This window comes from Urocampus carinirostris, chromosome 3, assembly GCF_059441175.1.
Source record: "Urocampus carinirostris isolate Australia breed hairy pipefish chromosome 3, RoL_Ucar_1.0, whole genome shotgun sequence".
NCBI lineage: Eukaryota > Metazoa > Chordata > Actinopteri > Syngnathiformes > Syngnathidae > Urocampus > Urocampus carinirostris.
The window spans coordinates 12,148,535-12,166,516 of record NC_142351.1 but is presented as its reverse complement, the minus strand read 5'-3'; the positions used below and the strand labels follow the sequence as shown (position 1 = coordinate 12,166,516).

Below are 17,982 nucleotides of genomic sequence, written 5' to 3'. Positions count from 1 at the left end.
CATCATTATTTTTTTAGTAAATGAAATATTTGCCTCGAAATGCTTCCAATAACGCCTCGGTGTCCATCGTTGCCTCCGGTACACTAAGAAAAAAAACCTCTATTTGCTAATTTGCTAACAGATAGCAGGCTGTAGCATAACAAAGCTGGTCTAGGTGAAACTGCGCATGTCTGTACTGACGTCATATGATTACAGAAGACGCGTTTTCATAATATATGTTATCATACTTCTGAACTTAACCGCTCTATATGTAAAAACTACGTTTGTTTTTTTTGTTGACGTCAGATGTCCAAATGTTTCAAATCAGTTCAACAAACGTCATTGTTTTTGTTGAGAGGACGTAAGAGGCGGATGAGTCACCGACTGATCGTCAGGTTTACGTCCACCTGTTCTGTCGATACGTCCTACTTTGCCGAGACGTCCTACCAATGTCTAGTGCGCATGCGCACAAGGCAAATAGCGATTTCTTAAGGAGAGTATTTACATTTTTTTTGTTTTGATTTCGTCTTATTTGACTCTTTCACAGCTTCAAAAACGGTTTATTGGCGTAGCTTTTAAGCCTAGTGTGTTTTTCTGTGGTGGCTATTTAGCATGGTGTTTTTTGGTTACGGAAATCACACACTGTATGTAGCAATGCCAACCTTTTATATATGCCATGAGTAAAAATTCTTATTGCAATAAGTCTGATTTTTCGTGTTGCTAGTTTTACTTAATAAGAAAGAAAACAAAATTCACTGTCAGATGAGCCAATAGTAGGACATCTCGAAAAGGTATGTTGTTTCGTCAGAGAACCACATACATAACACGAGCACATGTAACAGAGGGGCCAGTGGAAGCAGCGTCTTGACGAGGCTCTGTGTTTTGATTTTGGTCCGTTAAGAAACTTTTCAGAAATATAATTTAAATAATGGCAGTCCCGGTAGCTGCTACGATTCATTTGAGTTCTCCAAGCCCGGTGGTGCCTCTTCTTGAGCCCAGCATTCTTATGGGAGGACAAGACAAAGATTTAGGACTTTTCTTTCAGGACAAAGAACATTGCATTCTGCCCTTACATTCTTCTTGGACCTTTTGGCTTGACAGGTAAGTTTTGAAAATGTAAAAGGAATTTATTCAGTTGTCTGACCCCAGAGAACAAAGAAATGCAATCCTTCTTATCTTTCCTCCTTTTTCTGCACCGCTTATCCTCACTTGGGTCGCGGAGTGCCTGATAAAATACAATTAAATCATTAAAATCATGTTAAAAAGGTCAGACAAAGACCCAATTCCAATTATAAAACGTATGCTTTCGCATACCCGTCAATTTATTTCCTGTGTATTACGTTTTCTTTTTTGTTGTTGTTGTTTTGATCATGTCAAAATGCGTACGCCGTGCAACAATTTTTGTAAGTCTTTTTTTTTTTTTTTTAGAAAAAAACTTTTTTGTCAGACCAATCTTTTTTTTTTTGCCTATTTTGGTTCGAATCCAGATCGTCTCAGTCACTGGTAGCAGACAACAACATCCTCGTAGATTGCTAAGATTGTCGCAGTACACTAGCAAATGTTATCCTCGATCAAGCATTTATTTGGTAAACAAAGTAAATTACTTTACAGAAATTCGTTTTTTAATGTACATTGTTTTTATACATTATATTTGTTTTTTAACTACAAAGTCTGTCTTGTTGTGAGTAAACAGGTGCTGTGTTGCATCCCTCAATAAGTGGAATTACCATCATCAACACGGGGAGTAAATGGCTGAGGTTGACTTGTAAGCTTTTGATATCTTATAAGTAAGAAAAAAAAATCCCATGATTCCTGAATCTTTACACAATTGTTTTGTTAGGGTTGGGAAGCTTCAATTCCACAAACCTGTTGATGACTTCCTTGCTGACTGAAAAACATGTTTAGTTTCTCAATGTCCTCACTAGCCCCCGACGAGGCATCCACTTGTCATTTTAGATCGGATTTCATGTTGAATCACGAAGAGTTGCACAAGCCTCACATTCGAGGTTGATGTTTTCTATTGAGGTCAGAGTTGTTTGCTTGCGGATTTGTCATGTGATTGCCACCTCCATGCCGACTGTTTGATTTGAGTCCAAGGAAATGTACCTGAGCTGGGTGAGAATTTTGTTTGGAACAGGAACATGTATTAAAATGTGTGTTTGTCTTATCAGATCGCTACCAGGAACTACGGCAGCTGAATGTGAGTCCAACCTGAAGAAAATTTACACCGTGGAGACAGTCCAGGCAAGATTTTAGTTTGAAAAAAAATATTAATATCAAATAAGGTGTTGGTAACTGATAATGAGCCAGAACCAGACAGAACATATTTGTTTAAATGGTTATTAAACTCTTGTTGTCAGGAAGCGTACCGGGAAGCAGTAAGTCGGAACTCATATGCGTAGACGATCTGCCACTTTAATTTAGGAAAGAAAAGTTGTCCAACACACAAACGGACCAAAATCAAAACAAAACAGGTTCAAAGGCAATCAAAATTACAAACTAGGCATTACTCAGATCAAACAGGCATGAACAGGTCTTCAACAAGGTAAAGCAATGGTTTGGCACCAGGCAGTTCCAAAAGGAGTGCTTAAGTACTCCAAAAGCAATCAGTCCAATGCGTCTCAGCCGGTGTCAAGGGGCGGGGCCAGCTGGGCGCCATGACAACCGTGCAGGACATGACACTTGTTATTTTTCTACATGTAAAAGGACAGTATCAAAAAAGTAATTCCATCGAGTGGTACATTTTTAAAGACCAAGTTTTGATACCAATTATATCCAAACGACTTCATATCATCTAAGCATATTTTCTTTAACTGTAGGGCCACTTATTGCTAATGATATTTTACAACCGGTGCAGTGCTTTACAGGAGGTGGGTATTTCTCTGCTATCGATACCCTATGGCAGTGGTGTCAAACTCATTTTTACCGAAGGCTATCCTCAAAGGTCCTGACGGAATTTATAAATGTAAATAAATGTGATTGAATTGTGTGTAAAATATATTCAACTACTCTTTCATGGCAATTAAGTTTTAGTAATGATTAAAGTCATGAATATTTGCTACACTAATATAATATGTTGAAAAAAACTAAAATATAAAAAATCTTTTTGGACATCCATCCATCCATCCATCCATTATCTGCACCTCTTATCCTCAGTTGGGCACCCAGCGACAAACAATGCGCTCGCTCATTCACACCTAGGGACAATTTGGACAGGCCTTAACGTGACATGAGGAAACCGGAGTCCCGGGAGGAAACCCACTCAAGCACAAGGGAGAACATGCAAACTCCACACAGGAGGTTTGATCTCATGACCTCAGAACTGTGGGGCACACGCGCTAACCACTGCGCCGCTGCGCTGACCCTTCTTGGACATTTTTTTGGATAATTTATTTCTCCATTCTACTCATTGGCATTGATATGGAAACAATGTCATGTAGTGGCGCTGAGCTGCCACTTCCCAAGTATCGTAGTCAACTGGCATTGTGGGAAATGTAGTTATTGGTCTAAGCTCTTTTGACCTGTTCATTTTTTAGATGCTTAGAGAGTTTCAGCTCTTGTGGGTCATGTACAATGATGTGGAGGACCATATTTCCCCTGTGGGACACAAGTTTGACACATTTGCTGGATGGCAGCTTAGTGTATTTTCTCCTGTTGGTGCTTGTAGCTATAATCACACCCAAAGGTTTGACCACTACTTAACCTTCCACTGATGGGGTCTGCAGGTCATTCTTTGAAGGTCCTGTGATTTGACCTACTCCCACTTTGCTCTCACTAGCTTTATTTGTTTGTGTTATTGTCTTATATTTGGGCACAGTGTACTGTTTCATGTGTTTAACTTAATTTTTGAACGCAGATAAGCCAAACTGAGCCCGGGAACGAGCGCGCTTGCTCTTTTAATGATCTCTCAAAAATATGATTTCCTAAGATATAATGAAGGGGAAAAATGCAAATAAAAGAAAGGTACATTTAACCCTAATGTGTACAAACATGAATTTAGCAAGTGATTCAGTCTGAGCTAACACAAACATAGAAAACTATGACAGATATTGCATTTTTCTCCTGGCTAACAAACATGATTTTATTCGGGTAAACTCGTCAATATACCCTAATACACATTGCGAAATACGTAATCTACAGAGATAAACGTACAACTATTGTTTTCTGAATGCTTTAAATGATCAATATAGATGTAAACATGTACAGACCTACTTACGAATGAGATTTTTCTGACGATGGTTCGTAAGTTGAATTTGTTCGTAAGTTGCTTCAGTGGGATATTTTGTATGTTCATGGTTTATATAAGTATCTTTAAGGTTTGTATAAGTAACCTGTATTGTTTTGTACAAAAATTAAACATTTCATAAAATAATATGCCCTATAAAGATAAATAAAGTTGAGTTTAACTTACTTATGGAAGATGCGCTTCAAGAGATCCTCCCTAGTGGTAAAAAGTGGCTGGAAAAAAGCGCTCCAACCATTTCCTCTACCGCATCAAGCTTACTAATTCCACTTTCGTTTCAAAAGAAACGGCTCTCCTCTTATTCACACTTTAGACCAACCATATTCAATGGATGCACAAGATATTAAACAATAAAAATGTCAAAGTTCTTTAGCGTGCTAACGATACAGTACACATTATGTTTACACACGAACCAGCAAGTAGAAGTCGGATTTCTTCTTCGTGGTGGATGCTGGGTGACCTCTCACAGCGCCACACGCCAGTAGCGGCGGATGGAAACACTACAGTACTGTCCTCTACTTGGAAAAAAGGTGCACACAATACAAAATCTAACTTACAGCAATGTCCGGATATTTTTCGACATCCCCCAAAAAATGTTCGTATCTACCATTTTACATCAGTTGAATGGTCGTAAGTAGGGGAGAGTCTGTAAACACTCTACTGAGATAAAATCACCTCCTGATTTGTCTACCCTAGTAGAGTCTAAACAAGTAAAGTCTAAACAAGGGTCACGCTGCTACCTAGCACTCAAAACATAAATTACATGGGACTAAAACCCAACCCGAATCCAGCCCGATTTTCAGGCTGAAAATGTCAATCATTAAGACGAGTTTGGCTTGTCTCTTTCCGTTTTTGTTTTTGTTTTTTTCTTCCCCCTTCGTGGAGTATCTGCACTGCATTCACTTACTTTTACTCAAGTAATTATTTATATGACTGCTTTTTACTATTACAGTACTTCAGAAAAGTATTTCTCAAGTAACAGTACTTTTACTTAAGTAACACCGAAATGCGCAAAGTTATATTATTCAGATAACTTTATCATAAAGAACATGCTTGCCAAACTATCCGTTTAACTTCAAATCACGAAATCCTCGGTGTCACAGTAGAAGATGCGTCGCTTCCTCTTTCCACCTCTGCATGGCTTACGTCAGACGTTATTTCCAATTCTCGCCAATTGCACTCAAGCTTTACAATTTTTTTTTTTTGGGGGGCCACACATTTCACTATTTACAGCTTGTAATCTGCAGAATGTTCTTTTATTTTGGTGCCATTTTGTTCAGTTTCTGTTCGCTGCACTTAACCGAAATGCGCACTTCGGTGCTGCACTTCGAAGTGCACACTTGATTTGAGGGACTCGGCCCCAAGTAAACCCAAAGTAACGGTACTTCAGCCGAAACGTGCACTTCTGCGCCGAAGTAAAGCCTCGGGTTTACTTCCGACCGAGTTCTTCAAATCAAGTTAATCGGTCGGGTTCAGCAGGGTTCAAGCTTCTATACCCGGGGGCCTGGTCGGGCAGTATTTTTTTAGGCCGATCTCAACAAGAGACCCACACCACAAAAACAACATCAACAAATATTTAACAAAACATAATATTTGCACTCAATCGTCTGTACAATACAATGATAAAATAAAGGATGATGACCTCAAATGGAGTAGGCCAAAGAATGAGGTTTCAAATGCCTAACTCTATTATTACTTTTCTTTCAGATACATGGTAAATGGTCTGCATTTATATAGCGCTTTTCAAGTCAATAAAGACCTCCCAAAGCGCTTTACAATGTGCTTCACACTTACCCATTCACACACACACTCACACACCAATAGGGAGTCAGCCATGCAAGACGCCTACCTGCTCATTGGGGGCATTAGGGATTCGGTGTCTTGCCCAAGGGCACTTTGACATATAACACGGGGGAGCCGGAAATTGAACCTGCGACCTCTTGATCCCAAGACGAGTGCTCCACCCATTAAAAATCAAAACAAGACTAGACCTCACCCAAAAAAATGACATTTTAAGGCCTGCAATTATACAGCTAATGCCTCCTATAGCATTTAACACTTAATGACATATTAATTAACTTTAGCTCATCAAAAATACAGAAAAGTGTTTAATTAATATAAATTGGACACATTTATGAGGTTATCATCTAAATCATTCCATAAATTAAAACCTCGAGCGGCACAATGGCTATTGTTTTACGAACATACTGGACTTTGAGATTATGGATTCCCCTTAAATGATGAGTGTCTGTTCTCTAGAACAACAACTGTGACATATGTTTTGGAAGTTTATGTTTACTTGCGGGGCAGCACGGCGGCGCAGTGGTTAGCGCTTGTGCGGCACAGTTCATGTCATGGGAACCTGTTGTGGGTTCAAATCCAGCTCCAGAATTCCTGTGCGGAGTTTGTATGTTCTCCCCGTGCTTGCGTGGGTTTCCTCCGGGCACTCCGGTTTCCTCCCACGTTCCAAAAACATGCATTTTCAGGTGAATTGGCCGGTCCAAATTGTCCCTAGGTGTGAATGAGCGAATGAGTTGTCTGTCCCTGTGTGCCCTGCGATTGGCTGGCAACCAGTTCAGGGTGTCCCCTGCCCACTGCCCGGAGATGGCTGGGATGGGCTCCAGCCCCCCCGCGACCCTGATGAGGATAAGCGGTACGGCTGATGAGATGAGATGAGATGTTTACTTGCTTCACATACCGGTATACTAATAGATGTTTAAGTTTAAGTGTTTGATTTTGAAAAAAGTATGTTTATATGCACTTTGTAACCAGCATCATTCACAGCACTTTCACATTTCTTCTGTCGTTGGATAAGCATGTGTATTTACAGTAGCTTCTATATGTATTTTCCCGAAAACTTAAATAAGGTAAGAGCAGTGAATTGTACAATACAGGTATATAAACGTTTTGGGTCAAATATATGTCTGCATCTACTCATCACTGCAATATATTTGCTCAATTGGACTGTATACGATTGATCCAATAATTATCTAAGAATCAGGAAAAAAAACTTAAATTCTAACTTTTTCTATTTGAACATTACCTATTTTTATTTGGATTTCAATATCTGTTATTGATTTTCCAAATACAATAGCTTATCTTTGATACATTTATGATAGTTTGTTTTTATTACACCATTTCTTTACTTGTTAAAGTTCTATTGTCATTGCTCCCTGTAGTTTTTGTAATTGTTTACCCGAGCCGATTTTGTTCTGAGTAAGCAAATATAATTCATTTTAATTTTAATAATACATTACAATATAAAACCATAAAGGTCTTAACAAGGACCCTTGAGGAACGCCACAGCTGATGCTCATAAATCTTGAATTGCTAACGCCATGTACACATTGTAAATTTAGATTGATTTGACTTCATCTTCAAGGATATAAATTCCTCGTATTCCATTACTGTAATTTTTTAAGTATTATATTGTGATTTATGGCAGCACAGCGGATGGGTGGTTAGCGCGCAGCCCCACGCCGCAGAGGTTTGTGGTTCAAGTCCAGCTGCCGCAACCTCCCCGTGTGGAGTTTGCATGTTCTCCCCATGCTTGTGTGGGTTTCATCCGGGCACTCCGGTTTCTTCTTCACATTCCAAAAACATGCATGTCAGAATAATTGGCCAGTACTAATTGTTCATAGGTGTGAATTAGTGAGTTGTCTGTCTCTGTGTGCCCTGCGACTGGCTGGCAACCAGTTCAGGGTGTCCCCTACCCACAGCCCGAAGATAGCTGGGATGGGCTCCAGCACCCCCACGACCCTACCGAGGATAAGCGGTGCAGATAATGGATATAGTGATTTATTGTATTGAAAGCTTTCCTAACATCTATTAAAATACCAACAGAATATAACTTGTCGATTTTATACGTTAAATCTTCTACAAGATCAATTCATGCCAGAGCTCTAAAATGTTTTTTCTCCTAATACTGTGTAATTACTACTCTACAAATGTACAAGCATGAGCTTGGTCGAATACAGTTATATATATAAAAAAAAAATCAAGGTGGTAGTTTATGCTCCACTGGCACTGTAGTGGAAGGGAAACATGCATTCTGCTGGTTTACCACTAGATGTCAGTAAATATTTCACATTTTACTTTGTAAGAAGAATAGGTTGATAAGTTATTTTAATAATAATTCCCAACATTAGGTCAATTTAAGCATGACAATTGTGTAGTTATCCTTGAAAACTAGCAAATGCATTTATTTACCCAATGTCCATAAATAAAAAAATATATTTTACATTAAACAATTACAGATAGCTGACGTGTCTCTGAGTTTTACTCACAAGGTGCAGGTAACTTATTCATAAAGATGTAAACATCAGCCTTATTGCAATCAGCAGTGATTATTGTTCAACTTTGGGAATAAATGCAAACATTTCTACCTAAAATGCTCCTTTTTGAAAATGGAATTCCTTTTCTGTGTGTATTTGAAATGAAATGAAATGAAAGGCTTTTAGGTGTACCTTATAGTGCGGAAAATACGGTATCTGCATTTATATTGCGCTTTTCAAGTCAATGACTTCCCAAAGCGCTTTACAATGTGCTCCACATTTCCCAATAGCGGCCTTGCAGCCATGTAAGGCGCTAACCTGCTTATTGGGGGTATCAGGGGTTTAGTGTCTTACCCAAGGACACTTCGACATGTAACACGGACGAGCCGGGATTCGAACTGGGATCCCTTGATCCTAAGACGAGCGCTCTACCTCCTGAGCTACTGCCGCCCATTTGAAAAAAGGTATTTACTGTATTGCGTAACCATAGCTCATATATGGTCTTGAGCAGTTACTTGTCGTTCACGAATGGGCCGGGTCAGCTCCCCACCAAACAAGAGCCAGTTCCCTTCAAGACATTTTCTTTTGCGATTGATAGGTCAATATCATTTTCCATGGGTTCTGTGTTGTCGACTTTAAATTGCTGTGTATATAAAAGGTTAAATTGTTTTCTATTGTATCTTTAAATCCATAGCTCTGTAAATATTTGGATTTAGATTAATGTTGGTTTTCAGAGGTAATGTGTTTAACAGCTTTTTATTCAAAAAATGTTACCAGCTCAGTAGCCTAGATGGTAGTGTGCCGGCTTTGAGACTGGGAGGTCGCTGGTTCGTGCCTCGACCGACACATACCTAATTGGTATAATGGCGGCGCCCTCTGGCTGCGGCTGCACCGACTCGCTACAACGGGTCAGGTGTATCGACATTTCATTCTGTGTACATTGTTACAAAGAATGACAATACAAAGGAAATTATTATTATTATTATTATTAAGTTTATTGTTGTATTACATAGTTTCTTGGATTTTGAGTTGCTTGGCCTTTGGCTTTGTTTAGTATCATTAAACTTAATTACGTTTAAACTGTGAAAGATTCAATGCCATTTTTCAATTATTATATTTTAGTCAAATATTGGTTATTGATAATTGGTCTCTTCTTGTTCTCCCTTGTAAACTTTATTGTCAAATATGCTATATGCACATCATACAGCATAGATGAAATTACGACTTACTCCACATGCAATAAGTAAAACAAGAATACAAATGATAAATAAGTAAAAAAGGTAAGCATATATACAACATACACTATGTATGTGTTTTTATATATATATATATATATATATATATATATATATATACATACATACACATAGTGTATGTTTAAAATAAAAATAAAAAAGCCAGAATATAAGTAGTGCAATTGGTGTGTGTGATTGGGTAAGTGTGAAGCACATTGTAAAGCGCTTTGGGAGGTCTTCATTGACTTGAAAAGCGCTATATAAATGCAGACCATTTATCATCTACCATGGCGTTAATCATGATGGCCCGAATTCAAAGTAAAATAAACTACCGTAATTGTTCTTTTTGCTTCCACTAGAACTTCTGGGGAGTTTACAACAACATCCCCAATGTTGGCATCTTGCCACTAAGGTGCAGCTATCACCTGATGAGAGGCGAAAGAAAACCACTATGGTGAGTCCTATTGAAAATGCATTTGCAGTGTGAACTTTTGAATGTTTTTTTATCAAACTTAAATGACAATGTAAAGGAACGAAACATTAAAATCTGCGCTTGGTTCCAAACAGGGAGGAAGAAAGTAATGCCAAAGGTGGTGTTTGGAAATTGAAAGTACCCAAAGAGTGCACTGTGAGTAATTTGAATAAAGATTGTTCGGCTTTTATGATTATTTTGAAGTTGACTAAAAACGTTTTGTCTGAAAAGTCTGCTGTGTGGAAGGAATTGCTTCTGGCCACTATTGGAGAACAGTTCAGTGATTATTGTGCCCCAGGTAGGTTATTGTTAAAGTAGCTCAGTTGCAAAGCATATACGCTATTGTCAATATTTAACCAAAGCTCATGACTCACTTCAAACACAGATGATGAAGTGGTTGGTGTCAGTGTCAGTGTAAGAGACAGAGAAGATGTCGTCCAGGTGTGGAACGGAAACGCCTCCGGTGTTGATGAGTCAAAAGTTTTAGAGAAGGTGCACGAGCTCCTGCCGCAGATCCCTTTTAAAGCCGCGTTTTACAAACGTGAGTATGTCTTCACAGTGTGAGTTTCTGCAATGTTTTCTTGGATTGTGATGCTAAAGTAATATTTGTATTTGCTCTGGTTTCAGCTCATAAGGAACATCACGCTTTCGAAGGAGGTCGATCACGGTAGTAGCATATTTTGGAATGGAAATCATACTTGGACTACAATATTTAGGGTGTGGCACATTTTAAGACATGTCGTAATCCTTAAATTAGGGAAAAAAAATCTCCCCTATTGTGTTTCTGTGACAGTTTTTGCCTGCGTTTGTTTTGACTAACTTGTATTTTGATAATGCGTCTTTTTATGACTCTATCCAAAAGGAATTTTAGTTATTTCAATTTCCATATTGATAAGTTTAAAGTTTAGTAGACATTTAACAAAAGAAGAGAATACATCAATGGATTTCAAACTTGCAAGGAGAACAGGGGAGAGAGCTCAAATCCCAGATAAGAAATTCCAACTAGCTCTAACAGCCCTCCCCTGAACGCTTTCATCTTATTCCATCTTTTAGGTTACAAAAGCAGATCCGCCCTAAAGAGTGTGAAGTCAAAGGACAGCAACATGATTGGCCGATGGTGGCAATGATGTAAACAGTGAATAATAGTCAAAACAACGAACAATGCTGTGGAATAATAATCAAAATAACGAACTGGCATCCTGTCCAAAATAAAAAAATAAATAAAAAAAAAGGTTTCATGCATCATGAAAAAAAATCTTGAGCTGAGTACATGTTTAAAATCACGAGAGCAGGGTTTCCCAACAGATAAACTACCATTTTACAGAAAATTTTAGGCTCCATTACCCAACAAAAGACTTCAAGTAATGATACGGTCTTAATTCTGTCATGAACCGGAACAGGAGGAGAACCCAAATGCGTGACGTTTCTCGCACAAGCCTTTTATTTTACGGGAAGAGGGGAGTCATGCACGTTAGGTAGCAGTCTGGCGTGGAATGACAGGAAGCCAGAGATCGATACCAATTCCCCCAGCAGATATCGGACAGATGAAAGCCGAAGGAAATCTGAGTATACTCTGATTGGAAATGATAATAGCCCAATTCGGAAACTTGGTTTACTCCTTTCATAAGCGGGAGTACTCGTTCGTGTAGTTATCTGAATCGTTGTCCACACGCTTGATGTTTTCTTCAGCTATTTGTTTTTGTGCTGCATGTAACCTCAGTTATGTAGCAGAGACAAAAAAAAAATCACACACTAATTTGCAAACTAGGCCTCGCGAGAATATGTCTCATCACCTACAACATTTTCAATTTATTCTGTCTCCGCGGCAAGCATACAAGCCGCGTATGAGCACAACTTGTACACACACAAGAGCAACAAAGCAAACTTTTGTAGTAAGGGTGGAAACAACTAAGGTACGCCACTGATACTAGTAATTGACATGAATATATATGTATTTTTTCTAATTTAAATAGAGGTTGTTTCCGCATTTCTGGACTGGTGTTGTTTTTCCCTATACAATCTGGTTATTCCCAAACTCTTGTCATCAGTCATGTAAATGCATAATTTTGATTGGTATAAAAAAATTCCATTTTTTTATGTTATTATTCTAATTAATCTTAATCTTATTATTCCCTTGATGTACTTATACCCATTGTTTTGCTTTTTATCTATACATTGCTGCCATAGTGAGACAAAGAACCATGATCTAATGAATGCATCCATCCATCTATCCATTTTCTGCACCGCTTATCCTCAGTAGGGCCGCGGGGGTGCTGGAGCTCATCCCAGCCATCTTCGGGCAGTGCACAGGGGACACCCTAAACTGGTTGCCAGCCAGTCACAGGGCACACAGAGACAGACAACTCACTCGCTCATTCACACCTAGGGACAATTTGGACCGGCCAATTAATCTGACATGCATGTTTTTGGAATGTGGGAGGAAACCGGAGTGCCCGGAGGAAACCCACACAAGCATGGGGAGAACATGCAAACTCCTCACACGAACGTTCGATCTCATGACCGCAGAACTGTGCCGCACATGCGCTAACCACTGCGCTGCCATAATAAATAGATATATTTCAGAAATAATATCAATAAGTATCTGACAAATTCGGTTTGGGTATCCCTTAACCACTAGGGTTGTAGGGGCACCATTTATTGTGGTGCGTCTTGGGCAAGTACAGCCTGGTGGTGCCCATCCCTCTCCAGGTCAACAAATGTTTCCACCTGATCTCGAACCAGAAATTGGATAATATTCTAGTGTTCCTGTGATGATTTTAGTAACCATGTGATACCACAGTTTCTTTACTGGAAATAACTAAGTTAATACCATTTCTTATAGGGAATTTTTAAGGCTAATACTTTAGTAGAAATCACCTCTTCTTTAAACTTGTAATTTGTTTGAAAGTGTTTTAAGAATGTCATGAGTTATTTATGCAATCACCTCAATGAAAAGATCCAAATATTTTATTGTTTAATTTATGCAATCATGTTAACTCACTTGAGTAAGCATCGATAACAACGTGATTTGCAGTCAAGTATTGTCGTTCGAATGTTAAATTCCACTCACTTTATGGCTGTTTGATCAATGTGTTTTCTTGTGAAGTTGATACAAAACATGCTGACCAAAGGGCACTGCTGATTTCAGTTTGTTTGTTTTTCGCATTAACTGTATTTTATTAACTTCTCTGGCTGGAGCTAAGTTATCTGACTTCAATTTATCCAGAATCCCTGCATTGGGTTTGAAACTAATGTGATACTTCTTCTGTCAGGATGAATTCCTCTATATTTGGTCAACTCTTGCCTAAAATGTAACAGGCTGTTAATGTGTGTGTTCTCTTGAAAATGGAATGTAACGCAGTCATTCAGATTTTGTCCAAATAACAGATTATGTGTTTGTGTGTTAGTGATATCGCAATTAACTTCAGTATAAGAATGATGCCTTAATCTTTAAGAAGGCCAAAGCCCATTATCACAAAATGGAGATTAAGTATTTTGTTGATAGTGTCCCTTCAGTTTTCTACTTAATGGAAAAACGTTTCTTTATAGATCAAACCAGTGGCAGGCCATTGAAAACTTGGTCAAAAGTATATTTTACGAGTGCTTGTTTGTTTTTCCCCCTCAATTTCAGTATTTCTATCAAATGTATTATTGGAAAACGACTTACCTGTTTGCAGTTCACCTAGCACTTTAAGATTTCTGACCTTTGTATTTGTTGATCTTGGACAGAGCCTAGTGTTTGCTAGCAAACAAAAATATTAGCATCTTGTATGCTTTGCACGTGTTTGTTTTACTTTATTTGAAAATAAAATTGCTAAAACTGAAAACTTCACTTGGTTCCATGTGTGTTTATAAAAATCGTGTGTGCAAAAGGTGGTAAGGGGCAAAATGACGCCACCCTGCGGCCGTTTACGAGTCGTAGAAGGGCTAGGTATTTAGATATAGTACACTCACACTACTGTATAACGGTTACAGTATGTGGACAACATAGTGTGATGGGAACCACAGTAAAATTATTCAAATTTAAATTTTATATTAAAAAAGTGAATACAGATTTTGAGTTATCTGATTTAAAACTGAAAATTATTAACTGTCCTCTTGTGCTAGTTTTCAGGTAACACGTCTCATGTTAGTGGGTTGGTGGTGGCCGTTGTTTTAAATCAGCTGTGAAATATATGAAAAAAAATCATCAATTTTTTTTCTCATCTTTGGGTTACCTTGTTATCCACAAAAGATTTATTTTTTTCTATTTTTGATGTGGGCCCATAGGCCTTTTGTCTCTGTCAGTAAACCCCTCAATTTTAATTTTGAAAAATGTTAAAAGGAACATCAAAAGAATTATACAAATAAATCAAGTTTCTTTTGTTAATTGACTATTGGGTATATTTGAACTCATCTGGTAATTATTTTCATTTTTTCAAGCAATATTATTAACTACAATAACATCGAAAGACATTTTAAAGCTTCGGCTTTAGCCTACTCCGTTTGGGTACATGTTTATGTATATTATTATTGTATTGTTCAGCAGTACAGGACTGTCTCAGAATTAGAATATTGTGATAAAGTTCTTTATTTTCTGTAATGCAATTAAAAAAACAAAAATGTCATACATTCTGGATTCATTACACATCAACTGAACTATTTCAAGCCTTTTATTAATTGAATATTGCTGATTTTGGCTTACAGCTGAAGAAAACTCAGGTGTTTTTTGTGCAAAAATTTTGTTGTTCCTTTTTGTTAAATAGTAGTTGATTCTGTTTTTGCACTAAATAAACTTAAATAATGTTAGGCAGTGGTCTGGCGTGGAATGATAGGAAGCCAGAGGCCAACGAGATCGATACCAATTGCCCGAGTAGATATCGGACAGATGGGGTCGATACCGGACTGACAGGATAGAAATCAAAACAGGATATTGAATTTAAACAGGACAAACTAGATGGGAACGAAACTGGAAACTGATATTAAACAACGCGACAGACAGAATTGATATCAAAACAGGATATCGAAATTAAACGGGACAAACTAGACGGGAACGAAACTGGTAACTGATATTAAACAACGCGACAGACAGGGTTGATATCAAAACAGGATATCGAAATTAAACAGGACAAACTAGACGGTAAAGAAACTGGAAACCGATATTAAACAGGACAAAATAAACGGGAACAATACCAAACAGGAAATACCAACAGGAAGCAGGACGGAGTCGAAACCCACGTCTTGCCGGGCAGAGGTTCGTTGACGAACTGATAAAAGAAGAGTGAGAGCACTGAGCTTAAACAGACAGAAAGCCAATCTGTCAACGAGACGCAGCTGGCGCCACACGGGCGGGGCCAATTGGGCGCCATGGCAACCGTGACACATTGATTGTGTTCAGGTCAGTTTAAACCAATAGGTTTTACTTGAAAAACTACTGTAGTCTAAAAGATGTTTGTTTTTTTCAGCTATAAAACTTTAATACAATTATAAAAAAATCAGAACAACTCAAAACACATAATATACATTTTTAAGACCAAATAAAGCAAAAGCCAGGAAGGACCAAGATCAATCACATGTTCCAAAACAAATAACAAAACTAAAATAAAAGTCTCCGTGTGCAAGAACATTGCCTGTGTATGCAAGTATGTGTTAGCGTGTTTGTGAGGCAAAAAGTTACACTTGTAGTGTATTTTTTACAGAGATATTATTTACAGTTCATCCATCATTTAATTAATCAAAATGTATTCGTAAAGAACGTATCAAGCAATTAATTGCTAATCCAAAATGCTGTATAAAAACACAGTGTATGATAAGAAAATAAGATCCCCTCAGTTTTTCAAACCCAGCACTCTGGAATACATCACACAATCTTAAGATGTCACGACCAGCACAAAGGGTAGACCCAATTACGTAACATTTCTCACAAGTTTATTGAAATAAAGAGGAAGGGCAGCGCCGCGATCCGGTGCTCGGTGGACGCGGAAATCAAGCCTCCCACAGAATCGGATCGTGATCCGAATGCGGAAGTAGATCTTCCGGAGCGGGAGATCATGGTGTCGAAGACGGAAAAAAACAAGTCGATAGCCGGGACAGGAGAGCAAAACGTGGTCGGGATCAAAAACGGGTCGTACGCCGGGACGGGAGAGCTGAAAGTGATCGGGGGCTAAAAACAGGTCGTAGCCCGAGACGATCGGGGAAATCAGGAACGGACGGGCGAAAAACGGTGCAAAAAGCGGGACCGACGGGAGTCAGAGTCAAAGTGCTTGCCTTGTAGAAACCGAGGTTCACTGACGGACTGACAACAGGCGAGTGAAAGGACTGGGCTTTAAAAGGACAGGGAACCAATCAGGTAGCCCGCAGCGGCCGGCGCCAAACGAGCGGGCACAGGTGAAACAAATCAGTCATCATGACATAAGAGCTCTCATACTACTCACCCTTAACTCCTTTGACAATTTGGTGACAGAAAGTAGATGAGATTTTAAACTAGGTGAAACTACGTCCAATTAGTGGGGGCGATGGATTTGCTCAAGATACAGACAATTTCAACTCTGGCCATGAGTTCTTTCCTATAGCAAAAAGAAATCCAAAAGAAAGAAAACTGCGGACATAAATATGTAAATAGAAAATAGTTAGAATTTTCAGGAATTGTAATCCATGTGTGTGGGGTATGGCCATTTAGGTCCATTCCAGGGGAGAATTGTAGTATTGGAACATTTATAAGAAGAGTCAGACTTGACTTTCTAACTTTATATTCATTGTTTTAATACATTTTACAACTTTCTTTTAATATCTATCTGACTTGTTTTATTGTTATTTTTAAAATTACTTTTTTTCTGATTCACAATATGACCTTAACACATATGTGACCATTTTAATTAGCACATTTTATAATGCAGTCAGGTCAAGTCATGTTTATATGTATAGCCCTTAATCACAAAGAGTCTCAAAGGGTTGCACAGGCTACCATTACACCATCCCTGATCTGAAACATACACGAAGGGAAGGAAAAACTCAAAAATCTCAGAATGAGGAAATTGAGACATTTTGGGAAGGTCACGGGAATCGATTCAGTTTTAAACCATCATGTTTATTTGTAGAGCCCTTAATCACAAGGAATCTCAAAAGGCTACACAGCACACAGACTATTGCAAACTACAGACAATTATTACATCATCCCCTGATCTAAAACCCACATCAAGGCAAGGAAAAAATTAAAAACCTCAGCATGAGGAAAACATAGAAACCTTGAGGACCACACATGATGTAATCCTCCTTCCAGGATGACCAGGCTGCAATGGATGTTACACGAACAAACAACAAAATTAAAAATAAAATATTAAAGGATGACCAGGTTGCAATGGATGTAGCATTAACAAACATTACACAGATATCATCAACATGAAATATAGGTCATTCATAAGCTATAGAATATAAGTGTGTTTTAAGCCTAGATGTAAACAGTTCCAGTGAGGTTGTAGATCGAATCTCAGAGGGCAGAGCATTCCACAGCACCTGGGCCCGAATGGTGAATGCTCTCGGATCTCTTCGTGGCTCTTGGGATCAATACTAGACTAACAATTTAAGAGGGAACATAGGGGAAAATCAAATCTGAAAAGACATGAGGGAGCAAGTCCGTGCATGATTTTGTATAATACCAACAGAACCTTAAAATCACATCTTAAGCTAACAGGGAGCCAATGCAGCCTAGCTAAAATCGGGGTAATGTGATCAAACTTTGTTGTCCTAGTTAAAAGCCTCGCTGCAGCATTTTGTACTAGCTGCAGGCTCTTGATGCTGGAC

General features: G+C 38.5%; 1 protein-coding gene across 1 annotated transcript; it reads left to right on the top strand.

The window, feature by feature from the left end:
• The first annotated feature begins 354 nt into the window (after positions 1-354).
• On the top strand, positions 355-14,035 carry LOC148368705 (eukaryotic translation initiation factor 4E type 3-like). Its single transcript, XM_088330723.1, has 7 exons — positions 355-1,080; positions 2,151-2,223; positions 10,091-10,185; positions 10,299-10,359; positions 10,435-10,501; positions 10,589-10,744; positions 10,831-14,035. The coding sequence occupies exons 1-7, from the start codon at positions 908-910 to the stop codon at positions 10,872-10,874; spliced, it is 669 nt and encodes a 222-aa protein (XP_088186849.1). The 5' UTR covers positions 355-907; the 3' UTR covers positions 10,875-14,035.
• Positions 14,036-17,982: the final 3,947 nt, after the last annotated feature.